Here is an 18,029-nt window from a genome sequence, read left to right as displayed (position 1 = left end):
AGTTCTGTTACTGCTAATTAATATAATATGTATACAGTGGACATTTTATGCTTTAAGTATTATAAAATCATGAATGATTAGTTTATTTTGGAATTTTAATTCAGCACTCAATACACAATTATACTTATTTTGAAACAGTCTTTCAGTGTATTTGATTTCACATATTAGAGTTGATCAGCATTCTCAAATTTGTTTTTTCCCATTTTTTTTTAGGTGGACGATATCAGCTAGAGATAAAAATACCAGAAACATATCCATTTAATCCTCCTAAGGTATGGTAAACCTTTTTTTATGCATGTAGTTTTAAAATATTTTGTATTTCTTGACTCACCTTATTAATGGATAAATATCAATATATTTAAGTATTTTATTAAAGTTACAACATTGAGAGTTAAATGTGAATAAATTTAATGGACAAGATTTCAGGCACTGGTCAATGGTTGACTTCTAAAGTTATAATGAGAAGCAAAGCTTACTAAATCTAACCATTGATTGCTATATATTGAAGTATAATTTGTATCTCATAATGGTCCAAATACTAGCTTCAGTTAATTAGCTATATTACTAATTTAGAGAAAGGTTCTTACTTGTTTTAAATAAATGTTGTTTAAAGAAGTATATGTTCTACACTAATTTAGAAATTATTTGAGGATCAGGGATTAGCTAGCTCATTGGTAGAGCACTTTGCTTGCATGTGGTAGGCCTTGGGTTCTATTTTAATTACTGCCAAAAAGAAAACCTCCAACAAACCATAACAAAAACGAACAAACAGAAATGAGTAAGTCATACCAAGGAGTTTATCAATAAGTCTTCTACTCTCTGCTTTTTTGGAGCTCACATTGTAGAAGGGAAAAGCCATTCTTTTAATGGTGAGTTCCAGGCTAACCTGTTCTACATAGTAAGTTCCAAGACAGCTAGAGCTGCCGAATAGAAGAGACCCTGTCTTACATAAAATCCTCCCTCCTCCCAATAAAAGCAAAGAAGAATCGTTGTTCTGTTTTTTTTTTTCTGTCTATGAATTTGGCTGTTCTGGGTTCATTTTATAAGACAAATCCCACAGTATTTGTCCGTTGGTGTCTGCTTTAGCATTTTGTTGCCTCTGTTCAACCATGCTATAACATGTCAGAATTTTCTCTTTTTAATACTGAATGTTTCTTTCATTGCATGCACACATTCCAATTCATTTATCCACTCATGAGTGGATTTAAAAAAATTATTTGCTTATTGTGTATTCACAAACATTCGCTCTGTAAATGCAAGCGGGCCAATGTGCACACATTTGATGTTTTTTTTTTTTTTTTTTTGTTTTGTTTTTGGTTTTTTTTGAGACAGGGTTTCTCTGTGGCTTTGGAGCCTGTCCTGGAACTAGCTCTGTAGACCAGGCTGGTCTCGAACTCACAGAGATCCACCTGCCTCTGCCTCCCGAGTGCTGGGATTAAAGGCGTGCGCCACCATCGCCCGGCCATTTGATGTTTTTTAAAGGACACACTGTGGGAGTTGTTTTTCTCCTACCACTTGGGGTCCAGAGATCAAACTCAAGTTGTAAGACTTGGTTTGGTAACAAGTGCCTTTGTTCTCTGAGCCATCTGGCTAGTAGTGGGTTTTTTATTTGCTTTGAGACTGTGTCCCACTATGTAACTCATAGAGATCTGCCTGCCTCAGTGGGTTTTTGTTTTTGAGAAGGGCTTTCCCTGTGTTGCCTGGCTGGTCTTGAACTCTTAGACTCAAGCATTATTGTGTCTTTTTTTCTCACATGGAAATGGACAGGAAGGAATAGGCTTTATAGCCACTACATTTTCTGTATTAGATAACGATAGTGATAACTGCCACTTGTGCTATGAATTTTCATTTTCTGTAATGACCTTTAGCTCTGACAGGTGAGAGAACTTGGGCTAAGAGATTAACTAGCATCCAGATAATTGAAAATTTGGTTGTTTGTATGTTAGGTTATTGGGCTGATTATTCGTCTGAGATCCTGATGCAAAAGGAGTAAGAATAAATCATTACCTCAAGTGTGTGTGTGTGTGTGTGTGTGTGTGTGTGTGTGTGTGTGTGAGAGAGAGAGAGAGAGAGAGAGAGAGAGAGAGAGAGAGAGAGAGAGAGAGAGAAATAGAGATAGATTCAGTCGCAAGAGAGAGAGAGAGATTCAGTCGCAAGTCTTCAGGTTTATGTATCACTTGCTTTTTCTCACTGGCTCATGTCCTTAGCCCTTTCAGGTTTTTTTTTTTCCCTTTTGTATTTTTGTTATGTTCAGGTTGAACATGGGGCCTTGTGCCTACTAGGCAAATGCTTTTTACCCAGGGTTTCTTCTTGAGTTAATAAAAATAATTTAGAATTAGATGCTGATAGGCTGGGGATATAGTTGTTTGAATTCCCAGTTAGTATGGGCAGCTTAATACTGGACTAGCCAATGTAGCTGTTTAATACATGAAATAGTAGTTTTTTTTTATTTTACGTGTATGCTTTTGTCTGCATATATGTATGTGCACCACATGCATGCAGTGCCCTTGGAAGCCAGAAGAGTGCTGTGTATCCCCTGGAGTTGGAGAGCACTGGTTGAGTCACAGAACCCACATAGGGTCATGGTCTGTTGATCAAGGTTTCTGTCCCTCCCGGTCCCGCAATCGTTCAGCCCAAATAAACACACAGAAGTCTACATTAATCATAAATAGATTGGCCTAGTATCTCAGGCTTCTTATTAACTCATAACTTATATTAGCCCATAATTCTTGTCTGTGTTAGTCATATGGCTTGGCACCTTTTTTCGAGAGGCAGTCACATCTTGCTTCTTCTGCAACTGGATGATGATTGTAGAATGTTTGCTCTTCCCAGAATTCTCCTGTTCTAGCCCCACCTCTACTTCCTGCCTGGCTACTGGCCAATCAGCATGTTATTAAAATTCAATTGACAGGGTACAGTTCATTTGTTCTTCCAGTTCTACAGTATCCAGTGCCTTCCTTTGGGCTTCTGGACATCAGGCATATACATGGTGCACAGACATAAATGTATGCACAACATCCTTCTACATTAAAGTAAGACAGTAAAGATCTGCACCTTTGGCTCTTTAAATCAGTTTATTTATTTTTTTTAAAAAAGAAACAAACATCTGATTTCTTGAAATTGAACCCCAGTCCTCTAGAAAAATGACCAGTTCTGTTAACCACTGAGCCATTTCTTCAGCTCTGAAATTGAGTATTAAACACATTACCTATCTTTTCTTTATTATTTTGTAATTTTTAAAGAAATTTATTTTTATTTAGTGTACATTGGTGTCCCACTGTTTGTCTGTGCGAGGTTGTCCAGTCCTCTAGAACTGGAGTTACAGACAGTTGTGAGCTGACTTGAATCTGGGCCTCTGGAAGAACAATCAGTGCCCTTAATCACTGAGCCATCTCTCCATCCCTCTAATACCAATCCTTAAGGAGCAGGTCTGCTTTTTTATTTAAATAATACAGTCTTTTCTTTGAGTGAAGTATTTTCTATTATGGAACAAATACAGCATCTGTAAGTTTTTCATCAGAGTTAATGATGGAATTGTGAACTTGTGTCTAACATGGAGGAGGAGCTGTGATATTTGTTGACATAAAGAGTGACAGAAATGGAGATCACAGGAAGAGAGAATAATTGTTGCTAATGTGACTGATTAAGCAATATCTTTTGTTATGTAACAACTTTTTTCTCTATATATAATATTCAGATTTTTGTGTAGCAGTTGAACACTCACTATAGCTAGTATGTTTTGAATTTCTGTTTTTCTTTCTTTTTTTTTTTAACTTTTATTTTTTATTTTAGACAAGTTTCTCTGTGTAGCAGCTCTGACTATCCTGACACTTCGTAGACCAGGCTGGCCTCGAACTCACTGAGATCTGCCTGCCTCTGCCGCCAAAATGCTCTGATTAAAGCCATGTGCCTCCACCACCACCACCGCCACCAGCAGCAGCTGAGACACAGTTTTACTATGTATCTCTGGCTGGCCTGAAACTTAGTAACTTAGTATGCTTGCCCAGACTTCTCAGCAGTCCACCTGCAGAGGCCTTCCAAGGGTTCTGAATTAAAGCATGTGCCCTAGCACAAGGCCTATGATTTTGTTTTTTCAGAGTCTCAGTCCAGGTAGGCCTAGAACTCTACACAACTAATTATGACCTATATCTATGATTCTCCTTTACCTCCCAGTTTTTACTTCATCCCTGCCAACTTTATTTTATTTTTTTAAGTTTTTAAATTTCTGTTAACTCAGTTCAGGAATTAAAGAAATGGGAGAAGTGTTGGTATATATAGTGGATACCAGGTGGTTAGAACAATGGAGTGAAAAGCATGTGGTTGCTTAGGGGAACATAAGGCCCAGGAAAGGTAGAGTGAGAAAGTAGGAAGCTGGTAATTAAAACAATAAGAAAAAAAGAAATAAGAGATGGAATGCTGGTGTGTTAGTCTGTCACTGCTGAAGAGGTAGATGATAATCGTCTTCTTGAATAAAATTATTTTTTTGGATCATCTATATTCAAAATTTTTGTACAGTAAATTATACATCAGTATAAGAATTAATTTAACAATTTCCTTGATCCCTTTAATTCCTTGGTTCTGTACATATATAGCTTCAATAAATAATATATAGGTTCCTTTCCCTTTAAAAACAAGATAGAGTGCTTTGCAGTATAGTGTTCCCTGAGTCCTAGGTTTGAGATCCAACACTGGCTCCCCACTCCCTCTCTGCAAGAACAAGATTACTTGTCCTCAGATTACTTGCCTAAAATACTCTTTTTGGCATTTTTAGTAATAATTTAAAATTCTATTTTTACAAATGCTAGCTATATTAGTGTAGTACAGCTTTAAAATTTCTTCACACTGGAAACAGAGATGGGAGGATCCTGAGTTTGAGGTCATCATTTTCTAAACAAAACAAAATAGAAAGGTTGAAGAGCTTTAAGATTACTAGAGAGATGGATGGCTCAGCAGTTAAGAAGAGTGGCTGCTCTTCCAGAGGTCATGAGTTCAGTTCCCAGAAACCATATGGTGGCTCACAACCGTCTTATAGTGGGATCTGATGCCCTCTTTTGGCATAAAGTTCACGGAACACTCATATACATAAAATAAATCTAAAAACAAAGAAATTGCAGTATAGCTGGGTGTACTGGAACACACCTTTAATCCTAATACTGGGGAGACAGGTAAGCAGATCTCCTGGCTAGCCTGATCTACATAGTTCCAGGCCTGTTAGGGATACGTAGTGAGACTTTGTCTCAAAATATATTAAAAAATTACAGAATGCTGTGCTTTCCTTGAGATATTGCTGATAATTTCAATGACTCTTTGATGTCTTTATGAGTTTAATGTATTGATTGCTTATTAAGTTGTACATTTTTGTGCTTATCTCTTACAAAGAAATTGTTACTGGAGGGCTGGATGGTTCAGTTTAAAGCTCTTGTTGCCTTCCCAGAGGACCTGAGATCAGTTCTAGACACGCATCTTAGGCAGCTTACAATTTTTTCGAACTCCAGCTCCAAGTGACCTGACATCCATTTCTAGCCTTTTCAGGGACCCATTCAAGTGTAGTTTAAGCGCACTTGCACATGTACACGGTGGGCCGTGGTGATGCTTGCAGAGGCAGCCTGGTCTACAGAGCAAGTTTCAGGATAGCCAGGGCTACACAGAGAAACTTTGTCTGGAAAAACAAAAGAAATGGTTACTGTGCATAAGTCCTATATATCTTAGTGACTTTGTCTGTATTTAAAAGAGCTCTTGTTGCCAAGTGGTGGAGGTAAACGCCTTTAATCCCAGCATTGGGGAGGCAGAAGCTGGCAGATCTCTGAGTTTGAGGCTAGCCAGGTCTACAGATCAAGTTCCAGGACAGGTTCCAAAGCTACAGAGACACCCTGACTTGAGAAACTAAAAAAGAAAAGGGTGGGGGGGGGCAGACTCTTGTTTTATCCCCAGGATAACAGTTTTGTCATAATAGTGTCAGGTCCTTTAGACACTGGAGATTAAAGATGGAAAGTTAATTGTATGACAGGAAAAAGTAGAGAAAGCTTGTGGGATTAGGTTAGGACGAGGTGATAAATAATGGAAGCTAAAAGCATGAGCTTAGTGCAGAGAAGAGAGTATAGAAAATGTTACTGAGAAAAGAAATGGCATACAAAATTCAGGCAGAAAAACAACAACAAAATTCTTGAATATGATACTGAGGCAGAGAGTAGAATGTGGGATGAAGTCTGAGCTGTGGTCTAAAGTCAAGCTAATATCATGATCTTATACCAGGTGAATGAGCCTGGCCTGTCACAAATCCAATCAGTAGTGATCATTCTTTAGAGCTATTGAGAGAAGATAGGTATCATTGAATACAGTGATTTAATATTTATTTTGTTTTTGTAGCCGTTGCTGGTATGAATTTTCTCTGTAAATCAGGCTGGCCTCCAACTCTCACAGATCTGTTTGCTGGTTCCCCAGTGCTAGAATTAAAGATGTTAGCTACCACGCCTATCTTGACTTTAGTTTTCTTCATTAGTGTTAGACATATAATAGTAGACCTTCAAATATTTCTGAATTATATAATAATGTTTGAGAATAACTTGTATAGAGAAATTAGGACCATTATAAGCCACTAGTACATATGCATCCATTTTTCCTTAAGCCTGTTATGCACTTTATCTCACACTTGGGTAGGTATCATTTAATGTTTCCTTTTGGTTTTACATGCTATTTTATTGGATTTGATACTGAATTTTATTTCTCATCTAGCATAATTCTAGGTACAGTGTAAATATATGATAACTGTTAGGTGTGTTTGTATGTGAAATGTGCGTTAGAAACATTAAACATATGTCATTGACCTTTGCCCTTACCCTTGACATACTGTGAAAGCTTTGCTTTCTATATGCTTCCTTGGAAAACTGTCATAAAGTATATCATTTCTCTTGATGTCATTTTCTTCTAGTTCTATTTTACCTTTACATGTTGGGTTTTTTATTTTGTTTTGTTTATCTCTTGTTGCTTAAAAACTCAAGTGTGCTTTATATTCTAGGTCCGGTTTATCACTAAAATATGGCATCCTAATATTAGTTCCGTCACAGGGGCTATTTGTTTGGATATCCTGAAAGATCAATGGTAAGAGACTTCTGAATTTGTTCTCTTCTTTGTTGCATAGGAGAACCAAGACTAAGAATGTTAAGTGTGTTAATTCCCCAAAACATAAGTTATACTTTAGGCAGTAGTTTATAAAGTCTCTTAAGCACATAGCTGAAAGTATATGATAGCTTTTTAAATGGACACTTTTTTAAAATAATATCAGATACTAATTTTACATTTAAAAAAATCTCGAGTTTTATTTCTTATTTTGGTAAATTTCCCTCTTTGTTGTCTAAGGAAGGTATTTGTAGTGGACTGAAAATGTAAGTTGAAGCAGTCGTCTTACTCAGGTGGTTTATAGGCAAGAGTTGTATTATTGCACATCTAAGGCACTCGGGTGTCACCAGTTGTTTTGGGTTTCTTTTTGCATAAATCTTCTTTCACTTCACTTGCCCTGTTATTTCTAGTTTTTTGTATTTTATTTAAATATTTCTGGGTTTGATTTTTTTTTTCTAAGTATGTGTGAGTGTGCTCACGAGCTTTCTACTGTACACTATGGAGGTCAGGCAACAGCCTGCAGAAGTCCGTGTCCCAGGACTGAGCTCAAGGTAGTGTGTCTGGTGGAAAGAAGCAGGCATCTTCACTCGTGGAACTGTTCGCTGGTGCATGTGCATATACAAGGACACTGACACTGGGTTGCTTTGGTTTTGGTTTTTCTTTTAAAGAAAATTTTGCTCTGTAGCCCACGCTAGCCTTTGAACTGGAACTTTCTTCCTGCCTTTCGTTTGAGTTTTGGGATTATAGGAATATATTCTTTGCTCCTGGTAGTGGTTGACTGGTTAGGAGTTCCTGTTCTTATAGCCCTCAGATTTAAATCCCTTCTTTCATTTGTTGGGTTGTGTGGTTATCAGCAGATTTTGTGCCCTTTGGCTTTCTCTTTTGTGTGATGACGTTCATGTTTACTTCATTGGCCTGGGAGACTTAAATACATTGGCTCGTTTGATATATTTAGAATGAAGCCTTGTATATTTTAATAATTAATCTGATGGATCAGGTTTAGCCATAGAATGTTCTTACTCTTAATTAGCACATAATCTTATTAATGGAAAAACTGTGTCCAGAACTATAAAATGAAATTGAGTAAGGCAATATTCAGCTGTGATTCCTTCTCTGGGAAGGCAGAGGCCGGATGATAGTTAAGTTTGAAGCTAGCCTGTTTCCACTTCATAACCTGCTTGTGTCTCCCTGGTCTTTGCCCATGAGAATGCTGCAGGAATCAGTTTAGATTCTTGTCCTCCATCTTTGCTTCTTGATGAACTACTCTAATTTCATATTTTCCCATTTACAAACTGGCAGTTTACAGATATCCTTATTTATGTATTTACATTTATTTTCACACTTAAACATGTTTGTGTATGTGTGTGCACATGTAAAAATGTAGGGCATGGAGCGAGGCAGAGGACAACCTCTGGTAGTCGGTACCCTCTTTCTACCATCAAACTTGATGAGTGTTGAAGTCAAGAGCCTCTGCTCACTGAGCCATCTTGCCAGCACATAAGTATTCTCCTTACACTCCGAGCCCATGTTGATGCCTACTTATCTGTAATTAAATTAGGTAATGAACATCTTAAGTCTGTTAAAAACCAACCATCTGAAATCTGCTGTTCTGGGAGTTAGTGAGGCATACCTTTTTAAAATCAGAGGCAGGCAGCTCTTTGTTAGGTAGAGGCCAATCTGGCCTACATAGACAATTCCACGTCAGTCAGAACTACATAGTGAAATACTAACTTACAAAAAATTCCGTTGGGAGGGAATTCAGGTTGGAATCCAGCACCCTCTTTTGGCGTAGGGAGCACTAAACATGGCACACAGACCATGCCCATACACGTAAGTAAATAAAAAATATACATTTTTGCTTCTTTCCATAGTCTTCCTCATTTAATTTGTTCAGTTGGTTAGGTGGAAGCCTCAGTATGATCTTGGGTTTGGTGGTTTTTGTTGCTGTTGTTGTTTTTGATTCTGGGACTCCTTGTGTGCCATTGGCTAGCCTGGAAGTAACTTTGCAGACCAGGCTGGCCTTGAACTCACAGAGATTTCTGCCTTTCAAGTGCTCAGGTTAAAGGCATGCACCACCACTCCTGGCCTGGTTTTTCTTTTTTCTGGTGTTGTGTACCCTGTCTACACAAAGCAGCTGATAAACGTGCAATCTCACAAGCAACTTCCCTACTGTCACTTTGATTCATAGTCCACTTACCTTTTATCTGGATGACCGCAGTGGCATGTCCCCCTCATTTTCAGCAGTATCATTAAAATTTGTATTGTCTGTTTGTCTGTGCCTACGTGTTTATGTGTGTGCCTTGGTGCACTTGTGGCAGACAGAGGACAGCTTTGGGGAGCCCTTTCCATCCACCATATGGGTCTTGGGGATTAAACTCAGGTTGTGAAGCTCTCTTGCGGGCTCCTTTTGCTCCTCTCTTTCTCCCTCCCTCTCTTCCTCTTTCTTTTATGCCTTGCTGGTGATTAAACTTTGAGCCTCATGGCTGGCCAGTTCCTACTATTGGAAATTCACTCCTGTGTAGGTGGTGTGTGAGCTCGGGTATCAGGGCATGGGTGGAGGTGAGAGGACAACTTTTCTTTCTGCCTTTCCAATCTGGGAATAGGTTGCCACCCTGCACTGCAAGGTCCTTTACCTTCTGAGCTATCTTGCTTACCCCAAGCTAATAAATACATTTTGAAATTTCGTATTTCTGTTTGCCTTTGAGTATTTCCTAAAATAAGATTAATTATACCTATGAAGTGCTGAAAAGCTCAGTGAAGTACAATTTAATCAGCACTTGTGGCAGTAATGAATAGAATGCAAGACTTTTTCAGATACTTAATTTTTCACATTAACAAATGTAGATTTTAAAGAGTAATATAAAACAATAAAAATATGTGTTAATGCTATCAAAGATCACGTTTCTATAGTTTGTAAGGTTGACTAAGTTGGCTTTACGTGGTATTTTAACAGTTATTTCAAAGTATCATTGAGTATCATTGGCTAGCATTAAACCGTCTGTCTGCCTGCCCATCTGCCCGTATGCCCGTCCATCCATCTCTATCTGTCTACTTATTATTTATTAGGTTGAGCTCTCACTAGAAACACAGGCTAACCTGAAAGTCAGAAATCTTCTTTTGCCTCCTGAGTGTTGGGATTTAAGGGCACACCACCACACCTGGATAATATTACTTTAAAAAATTAATACTTTTTTATTTTGAAAATTTCATATATGTTGTATACATTGAAATGAAAATGTTTAGTTTATCTTATGGTTCCAGAAGGCAAGAGTCCATAATGACATGGACCAATGGCAGCAGACAGTCAGAGCAGCCAGCCCACTTAGCACATTCCGTTGGCAAACAGAGTGAAGTGATCTGGAACTGGGGAGGCTATAGAAGCCTGGTTTATTGACTACTTCCTCCAGCAAGGTTCTACATTCAAAAATTACCGTAAACTTTTCAAACAGTCCTATCAGCTGGGGATTAAGTGTTTAAATACATGCCACTATTTAGGACATCTTTTCATTCTAACTGCTATAGCAAATAATCTCTCAGGCTTGGTTTGCAAGTCTTCCTCCTTACTACAGTTAGACTCACTGCATATTCAGCCCAGACGACTCTGGAGTAAACCCTTTGGAGTCCCTGTCTTCAACCCTTTCTTGGCAGTTTCTTACATCTTAATGTGCACAGGGTCATTAATCTTTGAGGCCTCTCCATGAACTTGCTTAATTTAAGTTCCATATACTTTACGCAGACAGTTTCAAGAATTAATTTATTATTTAGTTTTTTTTTTTCGAGACATGGTGTCTCTGGCTGTCTTGGAACTTGGAACAGAAGATCCATGTGCCTCTTTCCCCAGTGCTGGAATTAAAGGCACCACCATGCCTGGCCAGGACTTTTTTTAATCTAAAAGATAAAACTATAAATTTGAATACTCCAGTTGTCTTCAATAGAATCATAATATAATCTGATTTTTTATGTCTTTTGTTTTAGTTCACATAATGCTTTTGAGGTTTATTAGTATGGTGGCATTGCACATGTCACAGATTATATTTTAATGTTAAATAATTAAAAATTAAAGTGTTTTGTTTATCTATTCATTCATCAGTGGGAACCGTGTTTACCTGCTTATTATATATAATGCTGTGAGCCTGAGTGTATGAATGACTGCTTTTGTTTCTTCGCAGAAGTAGAGTGACTGGGTCTCTAATTTTTATTATATTACCTCTATTAATATTTTGAGGAACTTCCACATTGTTTCTGCTAACAGTGAATGACAATTAAATTACTAGCAACTGTCATTTTCTGTTTCTGTTTTGTTTTGATAGGCATCTTCTATTTATTTTTTCTTTTCTTTCTTTGTTTTTATCCGTCCGTCCGTCCGTCCGTCCATCCATCCATCCATCCATCCATTTATAGGACAGGGTTTCTCTGTGTAGCCCTGGCTTCCTTGGAACTTGCTCTGTGTACCAGGCAGAGCTCTGCCTCTTTCTGCCTTGGGAGGGATTAATGGTGTGCACCCAGCTGATAGGAGGTTTATATATTTAAATTCTCCTTTGCTACTATTCAACCATGTTCCCTCCCTCCCTCCCTCCCTCCCTCCCTCCCTCCCTCCCTCCCTCCCTCCCTCCCTCCCTCCCTCCCTCCCTCCCTCCCAGTTGTCCTGGAAATCGCTCCATAAACCAAGCTGGTCTCAAACTCAGAGAACCTCAAGTCTCTGCCTTTTCTTTTTTTTTAAAAAAATTTATTTATTATGTATACAATATTGTGTGTGTGTGTGTGTGTGTGTGTGTGTGTGTGTATGCCTGCAGGCCAGAAGAGAGCACCAGATCCCATTACCACCATGTGGTTGCTGGGAATTGAACTCCAGGACCTTTGGAAGAGCAGGCAATGCTCTTAACCTCTGAGCTATCTCTCCAGCCCAAGTCTCTGCTTTTTGAGTACTGGCCACCAGTGCCTCTATTCCACCAAACATATTCTGCCTCCCTCCCTCCCTCCCTCGCTCCCTCTCCTTCCATCTTTCTTTTTTTTTTCCCTTTTTTTTTTTTGTTTGGTTTTGTTTTTGGAGACTGTGTTTCTCTGTGTAGCCCTAGCTCTCCTAGAATTCCCTGTAGACCAGCTGGCCTCGAACTCACAGAGATCCACCTACTACTGCCTCCTGACTGCAGGGATTAAAGGCATGTGCCACCACCGCCTGCCTCAAACTTCTTTTCTTTTTAAAAAAAATTTTACTTTTTTTTATTTTATGTGTATTGGTGTTTTTCATGGGTGTCTAGTTCCCTGAAGCTGGATTTACAGACAGTTGTGAGCTAGAAATCGAAACCAAGTCCTCTGAAAGAGTAGTCAGCACCCTTAACTGCTGAGCCTTCTCTCCAGCCCCAAACATACATTTCTTTTCTTGGTCCAAACATAGTTTCTTAAAAGAAATAATGTAGTTGCTGGAGAGAGTGGTTAAGAGCACTGTCTACTCTTCCGGAGGACCCAGGTTCAACTCTTCAGCACCCATATGGTAGCTCTCTACTAACTTCACTGTTATGGGATACCACGCACTCCTCTGGTCTCTTCGGCACCAGCCATACCCATGATCCAAAGGCAAACATGCAGAAAAAACACTCATACACATTAAATAAATATTAAAAATGTAGTCAGATGCATGCCTACATTGTTGCATACATATACACACATATAAAACACACAGACGTGTGTGCATATATATGTGTGTGTGTATATATAAAACTGTATAAGAAACACACACACACACATATATATATATATGAATACTATTTTCTATTTTTTCTACCTCTTTGAGATTTGCTCATGGTTCAGATGTTATGTTTCCTTAATAAAGCTCCTTTCTAAAGGGTAATTTCATTGTTGCTTCCTTTCCTGGGCCAACTAATGTCAGTTTATTCACTGTTATTTAACAGACCTTGGCTCCAAAAATAAAAACAAAAACACTTTATCAAAATACATACATAATTATTATTTTTTAAATATAGGAATTAAGCATTAGTCCCAGGCCTTCTCAGGACACCAAGTGAGATGCTTTCTCCACAATGTTGAGCAAAAAGGAAGGCTGTAAGAAAGTTCTTGGTAGACCTAGGCAAAAGCTCCGTGATCTCCATGTTAGAGAGTGCTTGACTGAAAACAAAGTCCCTTAGAACATTTGGTCGCCAGCTTGTGTTTTGTGTGTGTGTGTGTGTGTTTTGCAAGTAAAAGTCATTCTTTTGCTGATAAATCTAGGCTATTTTTAAATGTGCTTGTGCCTTTTTAAAATAACCTTAGAGAGGCTGACGAGGTGGCTCAGAAGCACTCACTGGCTGCTCTTCCAGAGACTTGGGATCAATTCCCAGCATCCACATGGCAGCTCCCACAGCTGTCTACAGCTTCAGGTCCAGTGTACCTGACACCTTCGTGCAGACAAAGCCCCAATGCACATTCAAAAGAAAAAGAAGGACGGGAGGATAGACAGACGAAGGACAGAAGAGGCAAAACATAACCTTGGAAAGGCTTTTTTTTTTTTTTTTGGTTTTTTCGAGACAGGGTTTCTCTGGCTTTTTGGAGCCTGTCCTGGAACTAGCTCTGTAGACCAGGCTGGTCTCGAACTCACAGAGATCCGCCTGCCTCTGCCTCCCGAGTGCTGGGATTAAAGGCGTGCGCCACCATCGCCCGGTGGAAAGGTTTTTTTTAATTAAGATATTTTTTTAAAAATTAATATTTGGTCTTTTGGCTGCATGTATGTGTACCACGTGCATGTCTGAGCCTGTGGAGGTCATAAAGTGTTGAAACCTCTATGTCTGTAGTTATAGACAGATGGAAGCTGTTATGAGGTCTTGGAACTGTACTTTGTCTTCTAAAGAGCAGCAGGGATCCTTAATTACTGAACCATCTCTCCAGCCCCTGAAATTCACAAAAATTAGGGTGATATACTCTTCTAAGGAATGAGTTTTCATCTTTTTATGTAATGGAAAGACAAGTATGAGTATTTAAGGGCTAAATTTGGTTATGTCTGTTTGCTCTTTTATTTAAGAACTAACTGTATGTGTGTATGGTGTGTCTGTAGTGCTTGTGTGAAGATCATAAGACATCAGTATGGATTCTGTTCATTTCGAACCTGAGTTCTGGGGATGAACTGGGGTCTTCAGGCTGGTGTCACAAGTTTTTTTTATCTACTTAGCCATCTCATCAGCCTCTGTACGTGCTAAAAATATATTAACAAGTCTTGGTTGAAAATTAATTTGAAGTTCTTAGAAAATTAAACACCTAGATCTAGAAAAAAATACATCGTTTGCTTTGTCGGCTAGCATATAAAGCTATATAGCTATTTGAAAAGTGTTTTGTTTTAAAATACTGTGTGTGTAGCTGAGGTTGTTCTGAAACTGTAGACCAGGCTGGCTTTGAACTCTTGCCTATCTCTGCCTACAGTACTCTTGAGAGTGAAGGTTTGCACTGCCAACCTGTGCTTTAAAAGCTTTGAAAAGAACTACTGTATTTCAATGCTAATTCAGCATGCCAGCCTATTATTGTTTTATTTACTCCACTCTGTCTCAGTGTAGCCCAGAACTCTTTATGTAGTTGAGGATTCCCTTCAAGTCTTAGTCTTCTGAGTGTACCAGGTGCCAGTGCTTTGCAGTAGCAAAAGATGCTACTTGTAAGCATCATCCCAGGTTTTCCTAATTGCTCTAGCTTCCCTTAGAGATATAAATTGATTAGAAATTTTTATTGTAGGGCTGGAAAGTTGGCTCAGTGGTTGAGAGCAGTGACTGGTCTTCCGGAGGTCCTGAGTTCATTTCCCAGCAACCACATGGTGGCTCACCACCATCCATGATAGTGAGATAAGGTGCCTTCTTCTGGCCTGCAGGGATACATGCAGGCAGAACACTGTATACATAATAAATAAATAAATCAATCTTTAAAAATTTTTTATTCTAATTGCTTTCCCTTCCTCCTTTAAATTAGACAGTCTTGCTTTATTGCTTAGGCTGAGCTCGACCTCCTGCTTTTGTCTCCCAGGTGCTAGGATTGTATTTATGTTACCATGCCTGGCTTCCCAAAGATCATTTTAGAGAACGATGTATACTGAGCATTTAATTTATGGAATAGAAACCTACATTGCACGTACTGTGTTGGTGTAGAACAGCTGTTGCCAGTTAACTTAAATTAAAATGACTACTTTTTGTCATTTTCATTAGACAATCTGTTCAAATCACCCCAGCTTTAATTGAGCAGGTGTGCAGTGAGAATTTAGCCGAGCATGAGATATACAGTCCTAAAGTCCTAGCACTTGGGAGGATGAGTCAGGAGGAACCAGTACGTCATCCTGTAGCTAGACTCTGTCCCAAAAACAGGTGCCCTTGTCCTGCTGATGCTGCTGATCGGGGGAGAAGGACACTTAATGACACTGACTGATCTCACACATGCTGTTTCTAATAAATTACCTTGTAGCCTGAACATTTAGGATCGCCTTGTATTTTCCACAGACAGTGCAAATAGTCGCTGCTTTGGTTTGTTTTGTTTCGAGACATAGTCTCACTATGTAGCCCTGGCTGTCCTGGAACTTGCTCTGTAGATGAGGCTGGGAACTGGGGTTTTTCGTTTGTTTTTAGGAATTACAAACTCAATTAGAAAAGGCTGATGTAGAATGATCATTTGTGGCTAGGGGCGGGCGGGACTGGGTCGTAGCTCAGTGGTAGAGTGTCTTGCCTTAACAAGGCCCTCCAGAGCCTCAGAAAACTGTACTGTTGATGATTCTTCAGTACATTGTGTTGTAGATTTTATATTCTTTGACATTTCAGTATTAGTAAAGCTCATTTTAAACAAACAGTTGCTTTATAAAGACAAGGTGTTTGTTGTAAGTATATTTAAGCATTGCTTATTTTTATTTTTAATTATGTATCTATAATGGTATATATACTGTATGAGTCCCTACAGAGGACAGAAAGCATTAAATCTCCTGGAGTTAGAGTTACAGGCAATAGTGAGCTGTCCAGCATGGTTACTAAGACTTAAACTCAGGTCTTCTGCAAAAGTAGTACACTTATGTAACTGTGATTCGTCTCCAGCTCCATGTGATAATATTGTTTGTCCCAGTTTGAAATATTATGAACTGATTGCAGAACTTCTAAAAGGCAGTTTATTTAGCAGGCTCTTAAAAGAGATGTCTGCAGAGAGGGTCAGTGGTTAAAAGGACCCAAGTTGAATTCCCTGTCCCCATGTTGGGTGACAGAGAACTGTATGTAACTCCAGCTGTAGGTATCAGCCGCTTCTGGTTTCTATAGGCACCTGCATTTATGTGCACATACATAAATATTCTTATAATTAAAAACAAAATTCCTTCAGAAAATCCCATAGGTTGTATTAGTATTAATAACGAATTATCTCTTTATTAAGAACTATGGGCAAGGGACTGGAGAGGTCGCTTAGTGGTTAAGAGCACATGTTCTTGCAGAGGACTTAGCTTTGGTTCCCAGCATCCTTGAAGCAGCTCAGGATCATCTGTAACTCCAGTTCTAGGGGATCCAGAGCCCTCTTCTGACCTTCATGGACACCACGCGTTTAGGTGCATATGCATACATGAAGAAAAAATACTCATACATATAAAATCTAAAATGTTTAAGAAGAAAACAAATCGAGGTCAGCCTGGTCTAGAAGAGCTAGTTCCAGGACAGGAACCAAAAAGCTACGGAGAAACCCTGTCTCAAAAATCAAAAAAAAAAAAAAAAAAAAAGAAGAAAACGAATTAACAATGCAGCAAGTAGATAAAGATTACAGGATAGGTAAAGTAATGAGAAAAAGCAAGGTTGGGTAAGGATGTGATTTCAATTGTCTTAAAAATAGACTCATTGTAAGAATAAAAAATTGGCAATTATACACACACTTGTTAACTCTTGTTTCAATTCAGAATACATGCACTTTGTTTATGTCATTCATAGCCCCTTTTAAGCAGGATATTTCTCTATTTTGAAATTTAGGGCAGCAGCAATGACTCTCCGCACGGTATTATTGTCATTGCAAGCACTGTTGGCAGCTGCAGAACCAGATGACCCCCAGGATGCAGTAGTAGCAAATCAGGTAAGGAGACAGATTTTGAAAGACTTTCTCAGACGATGTCAGCATAGGAACGTTCTTTATTGGCGTGCATTTGGAAATGGTTTAATTGGGCATGTGATAGATGCTATTTCCTAGTGTATGAAAGAATTCCACAGGCAGTCCCTATGTAGCTACCATCCAGATTCTATAGTTAGCATTTTCATATGCGCCTTATCATTTGTGCACCCGTGTAGCTCTCTCTCGTACATTCTTGACTTCTTCCCCTACCAAAGAAGTGGAGTCCACAGTAGTGGCCTTAGGAGTGATTTTCATGTATGTTGCTTTTTATCTTTAATGCCTTTAAGGATAAGGTAAGGCCCATCCACTATGGCTGGTTTGGGTAATCTTATTTTGTAGGAACAGAGTCATTTACAGTCATAGGGACAGTGTTACATGCTTTCTGAGACTTGTAAGGCGTAAATTACTAATAATATTACAAGTATCTATACCTTGAGACATAGCTTGCCAACCTCTACTGTAAGTATTCTTTCTGATTTACTGAGCATTTTTGTTGTTAGACAACATCATCTCTCAATGTATGAAATACTTCTCTTTTCTCTCCCTATATTTACAGTTGATTCTCAAGTTTCTATTTTTCTTTCTCTCTCTTCTCCCTCCGTCCCTTTCTTTTTTTCCCTCTTGAGACAGTGTTTCTCTACATAACAGTTCTGGCTGGCTTTCCTGGAACTCACTCTGTAGACCAGGCTGACTTTGAACTCAGAGAGATCTGCCTGCCTCTGCCTCCCCAGTCCACTACTTCCTGGCCATTGTTACCCTCTTTTAATGAAAACTTTTGTAGCCCACTCTTGTTTTTAACCTTGCATTGATCACTGGATAATCAC

General features: G+C 38.8%; 1 protein-coding gene across 2 annotated transcripts in view; it reads left to right on the top strand.

Annotated features, from left to right (window-relative positions):
* The window catches only part of Ube2k (ubiquitin conjugating enzyme E2 K), a 54,805-nt gene that overhangs the window by 30,629 nt on the left and 6,147 nt on the right, over positions 1-18,029 (top strand). For both annotated transcript variants that reach the window (XM_075943396.1, XM_075943395.1), the window contains exons 3-5: positions 214-272; positions 7,016-7,098; positions 17,070-17,169. In XM_075943396.1, coding sequence (XP_075799511.1) covers positions 214-272; positions 7,016-7,098; positions 17,070-17,169 — 242 coding nt within the window. The remainder of the gene's footprint in view (positions 1-213; positions 273-7,015; positions 7,099-17,069; positions 17,170-18,029) is intronic.

The sequence above is a fragment of the Microtus pennsylvanicus genome, chromosome 12 (assembly GCF_037038515.1).
Source record: "Microtus pennsylvanicus isolate mMicPen1 chromosome 12, mMicPen1.hap1, whole genome shotgun sequence".
In the NCBI taxonomy this organism is placed as follows: Eukaryota; Metazoa; Chordata; class Mammalia; order Rodentia; family Cricetidae; genus Microtus; species Microtus pennsylvanicus.
The sequence above is the reverse complement of the archived record's forward strand: the minus strand, read 5'-3'. Positions and strand labels throughout refer to the sequence as shown.